At 40.7% G+C, this 9,324-nt stretch overlaps 1 protein-coding gene across 1 annotated transcript; it reads right to left on the bottom strand.

Moving 5' to 3' along the window:
• Positions 1 to 728: 728 nt before the first annotated feature.
• LOC127327076 (dihydrolipoyl dehydrogenase 1, chloroplastic) lies at positions 729 to 9,104 on the bottom strand. The gene is made up of 15 exons (XM_051353861.2): positions 8,634 to 9,104; positions 7,248 to 7,394; positions 6,344 to 6,478; positions 5,747 to 5,864; positions 5,032 to 5,156; positions 3,073 to 3,198; positions 2,900 to 2,980; positions 2,652 to 2,714; positions 2,495 to 2,569; positions 2,143 to 2,221; positions 1,955 to 2,055; positions 1,656 to 1,769; positions 1,407 to 1,520; positions 1,248 to 1,319; positions 729 to 1,141 (listed from the first exon to the last, which is right to left on the bottom strand). Exons 1-15 carry the CDS (start codon positions 8,922 to 8,924, stop codon positions 1,097 to 1,099), a joined length of 1,686 nt encoding a protein of 561 aa, XP_051209821.1. The 5' UTR covers positions 8,925 to 9,104; the 3' UTR covers positions 729 to 1,096.
• Positions 9,105 to 9,324: the final 220 nt, after the last annotated feature.

Genomic DNA, 9,324 nt, shown 5'->3' with positions numbered 1-9,324 from the left:
TGATCTTCTCCTTCACATGTTGTTGTTATTGCTCTGAAGCTCCTCCACTGGTTGATGTGGGTGCTGGTCTGCTCCTCCCTCCGTTGGTTGTTGCCGGTATGCTCCTCCGTAGTCGGTGGTTGCTACTCTTGTTGGTCGTCTGCTGCTCCCTGATCCTCCCACAACTCTCCTTCTTCGGTCTTCTGTTGTTTTACATATTTACATACTAGTATTATATATTACAGTATTTTATAGTACCTATTGCTGAACTTATATTTACTACTCAACATGAGTCTTGACTAGTCTGCGAGTCGCTACCCCAGATCGACTCGCCGACTCATGCATTCGTAATCCTTGCCTCTATCCAGGTCTAACAAGTCTCCATCATATTTCCTTTGACTACCAAGTTGACTAATAAAATATAAATTATATGCCACAAAAGTTATATCACTGAATTCAGATATGAAAGGAGTTCCCAGCATTGTATAATTTATATTTTGTTTTGAAAAAAAGTTTCTACCTAACCTAAGACACAAAAAATATGAATTCAGATTCAGATTTTGATGGTCAAAGTTGGACTTAAAATACAAGTGGACTCGTATGCCAAACAGAGGGAGTAGGACTCGGCTTCAAACTCTCACTGTGATAAAACCAACTGGGGAAACAACTCTTGAATCAAATTTTGTTCAAAACCTCAAACATTTTGAATTTTAAAATTTGGATAATACTCCGATGCTGCTGGTTCACAATTTTCTGAAGTAATGGAGTTGCTTTCGACTGTAAAAAACATCACAAATCTCAATACATGGGCAGTCATTAGCACCTGAAGTTAGATCTAAGTCTTGTGTTTCGAGGCTGCTCCAAGACAGTTATTCTCATGTGGACGAATTGATCAATCTACAATGGCTAAACAGGCTACACAAATTGTAAGTATTTGATACATATATAGAGCGAAGCAGTAAATCTTCTCTTTTCCTCGACAAATTGATAGCTTGGCACTAACAGTGTGGAGCTCATTACTAATTATGGTCACCAGTAGCTGGTGAAGTAGCAAATGGCAACCAAAGCGGGGCTATGGCCTAAGGCAAGATGATTTGGATTCCGCTCCTGTTCCTCTCTAAGCTGCAACTGGCTCGCTTACAGCTTGCGGAATACCTGTGACCTGACAAGAAAATAAACGAAACGTAACATATATGGTTCTCCATATTTTTGTCAAAAAGCAATTCTAATCTCTAAACATAACAAAAGTAAACAAGACATATAAATACCTTTGCAGCTTTGAAGAGCTCATCCAGAACTTCAGACAAAGTTGGATGCGCATGAACAACAAGCTTGATATCCTGCATGGAGCAAACAGTTGTGAGCAAATAAACTTTATAACAGTTAAGCATACTCGAAACAAATAACAAAATGGCTGCCACACTGACCTGTACGCGAGTTCCTAGGGCGATAGCATTTGATGCCTCGTGGATGAGGTCAGCAGCATGCAAGCCCAAGATGTGAACTCCAAGAATTTCTCCAGTGTCAGGTCGGTAAATCATCTGCAAAGAAAAGTCAGAGTACATGTCATCTTCAAGGTAAAACTTCAAGAAACTACTGCATGACTCAGCATTAGTCAGGCTGTTATGTCCGTCGCAAGCACCCAACTCAACTATAAGACATGGAAACAGAATTACCTTGGCAATTCCATCGCCTTCATTCTCTGCCAGAGCTTTTGTGTTAGCCTTAAAGCTGGTCTTAACAACACTTATTTCAAATCCTTCCTGATCAGCCTGTTCTCTCGCTTGTGGCTGTAAAAAAATTGTGATTAGGACATTTTTTATTCAACCATTCTCTCAAAATTAAACACATGTTGAACCTCTATACACACATTTGTTCCTTTCTATATAAAGGTTGCACGATCCTTTTACTTTACAGGAGGTTACCGCCAAACTGAGCAGAGGAGGTTAATATGGAGGTATGAAATTTGACCTACCTCAGTCAGCCCAACCATACTGATCTCAGGATGAGTGAAACAGGCAGCTGGGATGCTTAGATGATTTAGAATGTTGTCCTTTCCAGATATTTGCTCAACAACTATATTCAGATAAGCAAGTACTCATCAAACAACTGTTATCTTGCAACAAAACATGCATAGAAGTACAGTGTGAACAAACTGTCTACCGGAGATTCCTTGCGCGCTGGCCGCATGAGCAAGCATGAGTTTACCATTGGCATCTCCAATGCAATACAAATTCGGAACCTGCATAGTATTAGATGTTTATGTCGCAATGAGTCATGTTCTGGAGATATTTTTGTTGCAAAGGAAGACAAGTGTGTTGGCACTATATACGAAAGTTTTCTTGTTTGCCACATGGAAATAATGTTGATAGATTTTTCATCAAAAGTACTTGCATATCATAGATGTCTAAGTATTACTTATGAGATAAAAAAAAATAGTCAAAGGTGTATACGGCTTCGGGTCGACGTTTGAAACAACAAATAAAAGAAGGAGGCACTATGTAATTTAGCGTACCGCATTGCCATCTGCATCCATAACTTGCATCCGCTCGTCAACTGGAATAAAACCACGTTGGGTAACAACATTCATCTGAAGAAAAAAAACGTATTATTTATGCATAAATAGAATAGAACTTTGTAAACTTTGGCAGCAAACATTTTCATGTGCGCACATTTTCCAAGCCAAGTCCTTTGGTGAACGGCGCCCTTCCTGTAGCTATAAGGGCTGCATCCACCTGCAAACACAAAATCTCTCTTTTACAGATGACACTAAATAATCATACTTTTCCAGAACAATTAATTCATTGTAGGATAACAGCAACAGCAGGGAACAGCACAAGACAATATACTGATACAGATAATAGCACAAATCATCTACAATGAAAGGTGAGGGCAAAAAAAAGAACTCTACTGTCTTTACCTCAAGTGTTTCTTTGTGTTCCTTCGTCTTAGCATCAATCAACTCGATCAACACAGGCTTACCATTCTTTGCCGGGGTAATCTAAAGACACAGATGCTTCAAGCTGTAAATTAGAGAGTAGTGTCCAAAATATATACATTGCCCGCAAATGCTAAGTTGAAGTTGGAACTAACCTTGCTTGCAAACACACCAGTGTGATAGTCAATTTTACGAGGATTGATAAGGATCCTCTGTGCCAATTTTGCAATCTCGGGATCAAAACCAGGCATTAATTGATCAAGAGCTTCAACAAAAGTAACCTATCAAACAGAATTAATAAAGGTGAAACTTCATCCGATGGCAGTTAAATACAATCACACAGCAATGCATAATGCAGTTAATCCTCACATTCTGCTATACATGTCAAATTAATCATGGTACCTTTTGATCTTAGCGTCAGATTCAAATAACATGGAAAAGGCCACTATATGCAAAGCACAGTATACCCATACTTCCGTGGAATCGAATAGTATACAACTGCAAGGTTTACTATTAAATTTCCATTTGCTGATACCCTAAGCTCTTTGCGGTTATTACCCATGTTGGCAGGTTATAGATCACAGGTTCAAAACCCAATTTATGCAATTGCTCTATTTATAGGGAGGTGCAGATAGCATGTGGGTGAAGATGACAACTTCCATTCGGAAGGTAACTAGGGAAGTGCTTGGAGTGACAAAGGGTAAGAAGCATGAAGCTAAGGACACATGGTGGTGGAATGCGGATGTCCAAAAGGCTTTCAAGGAGAAGGAGTGCTACAAGAGCTGGCACCACGATAGAAACATGGTGAAGTACAAAGAGGTGAAGAAGAATGCAAGGCGAGCCGTGAGTGAAGCAAGGGGATAGGCCTATGATGAGCTATATGACAGACTAGGCACGAAGGAAGGCAACAAGGATATCTACAAGATGGCGAAAATTTGTGAGTGGAAGACGGACCTCAACCAAATTAAATGCATCAAGGACGAGGCAAATCGACTTCTAGTGAAAGATGAAGAGATCAAGAACAGACCGAGGGAGTACTTTGATGGGTTATTCAATGATGTGAATGGGACCAATATACATGAGCTCGATGACTCCTTTGATGAAACCAACAAGCGTTTCGTGCGGAGGATCCAAGAGCTTGAGGTTAAGGAGGCATTGAAATGGATGCAAGGAGGTAAGGCCGTATGAATGCCTCCAGAAGCACCAGTTAATTGGAACTCTAAGGAGTATGGAAAATACAAGGAGGGGCAGAGGACAACCAAAGTTGACATGGGCGGATGCGGCAAAAAGAGATTTAAGGGATTGGAATGTCCCTAAAGATTTAGCTCTTGATAGGACCACATGGAAATCAGTGAATCATGTGCCGGGGTCTTAGTTTACTTTTTTTCTCTCTCCTTGTTTTGGTTTCCTTATGTTTCCGTTGGGTTTCATATCTAGCCTACCCCAACTTGCTTGGGAAAAAAGGCTTTGATGTTGTTGTTGACACCCTAAGCTCTGTGATTACCTGCACAGACCTACTTCTGCAGTGGGATAAGCACTGTGCTAAAGATAACCATGTGGCATGGTTGTAGGGGATTAGAAAGACATAGTTTAGGAGAAGAGAATATGGGGGAAGAACAGAGTTGTCCTTCTTGCTTGGTTGATTAAAATACTGGTTGTAGGGGATTAGGAAGACATAGTTTAGGAGAAGAGAATATGGGGGAAGAACAGAGTTGTCCTTCTTGCTTGGTTGATTAAAATACTGAGCATCCTTCTACACTGGATATATATAAATATATATAGCTTCTAGGCCGTTCCTAACACACTAGATTCTTAGATTTCCTACTACAATACTTTTACTTAAAGGACTCGTAATCTCCCTCTGTTCCACAACATCAGCATAGTCAGACGAGATGCGCTTAACAATTGTAAACAGTATCCCAATTGATCACTGATGTCATGATTAACAGCGTGCTAGAACATATTTATCTGTTAACCATGTATGGTATTTACAGTCACTACATCATGCCTATTTCATAAATTATCGACTTGAAAGGAACACTTCCAAACTAGAAAACATGTTTGCTTCTAAGCATGTCTTAGTTAATCATACATCGAAGGAACTGTCCATTTACCTCACTTCCCAGAGCGGTGTATACATCACTGAATTCTAGTCCAATGTAACCACTTCCAACAATGGCTATCCAGTCGGGGACTGACTCGAGTTTTAGTGCATGATCACTGGTAAAGACAGTTTTACCTGCATAAACCGTCCAACGAGCTTTTATTAAGGATGTACATGTGAGGAAACCGAGACAGTAAAGGATCATTGGTGCTTGAAAGCATAATTCAGCCGGTTTCCTTTATTAACTGGTCAATTCTTTTTCAGCTTAATGAAGAGGCAGAGCTCCTGTAGTTTGCTCGAAAAAAATGCACAGTAAAATGCTTAACCACCTTATAGTGTAAATTTATAGAAGCAGCGGTCAGGGTAACATCTAAGCCTGTTTTTTGTTTCACATGTATTTGTTCACAATTTTCATGGTTGGTTCAATGAACAAATATAGTGGACAAAAAATACTTAAGTTAATATCCAAGAAAGAGAATACGTACTTTACTAGTTTTATTTGTTCCCATTTCTTGTCATCAGTGATTTCACATAAAGCAGAATGGTCTGAGATTGCCTTTTAGTGGTTTAGCATCTTAGACTTCTGCAGCTAAGTTAAATGTAATACTAGGTAAAATAAGGAGCACAAATTATCCTAAGCGGGCATTAATGACAATTTCTCTGTAAACCTTTCTTTTCCTTAGGCCAATTATATCGGAGACAGAGTTGATGAAAAAAGTGGTTACCATCTATCTCGATCCCCTTTGGAACAAAAGGAACAGATCCGGTGGCAATTATGATGTTTCTGGCAGTGATTTCATTGTCTGGAAAACCAACTTTTCCATATCTCACTTTTTGCTTCCCCTACACACATGAGAACCACACAAAGTTAAACTACAATTTATAGCTACAGCACGTGCACAGTTGCACACAAAATGTCATATATGATATATGGCTCATTCCAACGCTTGTTCCTAAGATCTTATCTAGCAGGAAATAAATATGTGCAACATTACATAATTTATTTGATTCCAATTTCAAAATCCAGCACCATTCTGATAAATGGCTGATATAACTAGTAACAAACTGGTAATCTGTAGGTACGGTGCATATGCAAAAAAAAATTGTTCTCCAGCTTTAGTCGTAGGTGTGTTACAACTTAGAAGTAGCATGCCTATTTCAGAATACAGTCAAATATCATCCAGTGATACCAAATAATTGCAAGCAAAACAGAAGTTTATACACACATCAAGATATGCTAAGTTGTCAACCCTACTTCAAATAAATACAACATTAATCTGGACAAAATATATGGTTTTATTCCAAATGCATAGGTGACCTACCACAACTGTGCCGAAACCAGTCAGTATATCCACGCCCAATGATTTCATTGAGTTAGTCAGGTTGCTTCGGATTTTAGAAGCAAGATTATTTGCGTGGTCAGCAACAGACTGTCTGTCGTATCCAGATGATGAAACCTGTTACAAGTGGAATATAGGAAAAAGTCATCACAAAAAAAAGTTCACTCTTATAATTGGCGATCCATTAGTAAAGGAAGATTGGCTAGTGAATACTCATTTACAAAATCTAATTCAGTGTATGCCGATATTATAAATATATAGCAAAGCAAACACAAGGCGTCTTGGTTATTTTATGTTACTTAGATCTATTGGATCTCATAGAGTGACCAAGCAAGGACTAGGACTGACAGCCGATGGCAGCAAACAGAGAGACGGTGGCAGGGATTAGGAGGGGGGAAGATATGGAAGACGTTCCTTATTAGTAAGCAGTAGCTGTCCTCCTCCATCAATAAAGGCAAAAAAACCTAACATATAATGGCAAGGTAGCTAACAATAGAAATATAGAATCTAATAACTTTCCAATTTGAGGTGCCGGGGTGTGACTAGAGAGTCATGGCCAGCGGAGGCCGCGGCAACAGCCAACAGTGGTGTGCCTGGCCCTCAACTAAACCGTTAGGCTTAGCAGAGCTCAACGAAAATTCTCTAAGCATAGTTAGGCTTAGCACAGCTCAACAAAATAGCTCGCATGGAGTTAGGCCTAGCAGAGCTCAACGAAAATTCTCTAAGCATAGTTACCATGATAACAAGCTGAGGTTGATGTTTCCTTGTTCCCAGCTTAGGACAGATTCAGTACGAGAGTTCATCGAGATTTCGTGTGTTCTGCTAAACCGTTGCTCGATGCATCAAATCATGCACAGCAATTATATGTTCACAGTAAATATATCACCTGTAAGCCCAAAGATTTCATGTGGTGTTCATCTTGAAGTTCCCGCATCCGACCACTGACAGCAAGGAGCGCCTTTGATGGAACACAACCTCTGTTGACACAAGTCCCACCGACGACATCTCCCTCAATAATGGCAGTTTTCAGACCCTGCATGAGTCCATTAACAAAAAATTCATTAGCAACGCTTCCTGATATCTACAGTAACTGAATTGTTGGCATTACAGAAACACATATGCGTCCGGAAAACATGGAAGCTGTGCTACTCAAAGTTCTTCCATTCGCTCAACGAAAAATATAGTAACTCCCAGTAATCCTGTGAACAATTTGTTGGTGATACGTGTCTACTAGCACAAAATTCATGTGCATTTGATTGAAAAATACATACTAAGTCTACGCTTTTGCTGAAGCAGTAACTAGCAAGAACCTAACAGAAGAACCAAGTTTTCACTATATTCACACAAACTCCAGCTCTGGCGACAAGATACAGTATAAATTCCACTGATAGTAATCAATCTTTATCCTTTCTTTGCAAATCACAGGTGAAACTGGCTATACAGGAGCCAAACACACATTACTGATCTAACGCTAGAAGAAAACAAAGGAATCAATAAATGAAAAAATCTTTCTGACCAATCATTCTCTTAATTCTCAAATCAGATGATAAGTTTAGCATCCTTAATCCTTTTGAATGGAAATCAATTTTCTTCACCTTCTAGCACTATATATCAAAAGAATTAACTACATCATAAGGCCATGACCATCAACCATGCTTCCATAAGACAAATGCCACCAGTCAAAATTATCCTAATACATTGTTAACTCTTGCTTATATGCATCTAGATGAAAGTATAACATTGATCACATTGACGCCATTCCTCTCATCGCAACTGCATGCTTCCACGTGATATTACTCTGAATACCTTTTGCTTGCTAACAACATTGGTCCACACCTACCAGATAATTGGTAGTTCTGTAAAAGGCAACAGCTTCTTAGAACAATCTAATTACAGAATCTCCTAAGTTGGCTTATGCTACTGAGATCTAGCACCAATCAGCTGAATGAAACCATAGATTTCACCGTTAAGTTTTGACAAGTTGTAGCAGACTTGCAGTCGGAAACACATGCCTTGTTCAAACAAATTTCAAGCTTTGGGTTTCCCTCATTAAATTTAAGCTTTGGAACCTTACCATATAAAAATGGCGTAGAGTTTAACCATTTCTTTGGTCTACACTTCAACAACAGAGAGCAAGCCAGTCCTAAGAAGTTTCAGGCTATGAAATTAACATCTCTCCATCTACATTTCCACAGATCACGACCACAGTGAAAGTACACACAGCTGACCATGCACACACCGGGAGCATAGTGGGCAGCGTAGAAAAACTGACCTTCTCTACGGCGTGCAGAGCAGCTCCATGGCCACCGACACCAGCTCCGATGATGACGAGGTCGTAATCGAACCCGCCGCTCCCTGCGGCACCATTCCCCGTCGCCGCTGCCGCCAACACCTTTCGTTTGGCGGCTGCTGCTGCCTGCGGAGAGGCGCTTAGCAAGCGAATCCCTAAGGCCTCTCGCCGGAGACCGCAAAACCGGAGGTCGGCCGGCCGGATCGCGTCGGGCCTGACGGCGCCGCCGGCGACCACCGCCGCAGTGGAGAGCGACATGGCCGTGGAGAACATAGTGAGACGCGTAGAGGTAGAGCTATGAGTGCTGTGCGGGGCGAGGCGAGGCCTATAAGAGGAGTGGAGGAAGGCGGAGACGGCGAGGAAGGGGGGGTGTGGGTTTTGGAGACGGGCGGAGGATTCGAAGCTGGGGAAGGAAGGGGACGGATGACAGTGAAGGTGCTGCCAGGTAGGCCGCCAGGCAGGTGAGATTGTGTGTGGGCTTGTGGTATCCACAAAAACGGAGCAGTAATTGAATTTTTTTGGTCTCATCTCACGGATATTCCCCGTGGTGAATGTCTGATATCACACATCATCCTAATTACAGAAAAATGCCACTCTGATTTCCAACACTTTTCTTTTTCATCGCACATGTATATAGTTTATCCCAGCAAATTTGCCTAACAAATCCTAGCTT

This window comes from Lolium perenne, chromosome 3 (assembly GCF_019359855.2).
Source record: "Lolium perenne isolate Kyuss_39 chromosome 3, Kyuss_2.0, whole genome shotgun sequence".
NCBI lineage: Eukaryota > Viridiplantae > Streptophyta > Magnoliopsida > Poales > Poaceae > Lolium > Lolium perenne.
The sequence above is the reverse complement of the archived record's forward strand: the minus strand, read 5'-3'. Positions and strand labels throughout refer to the sequence as shown.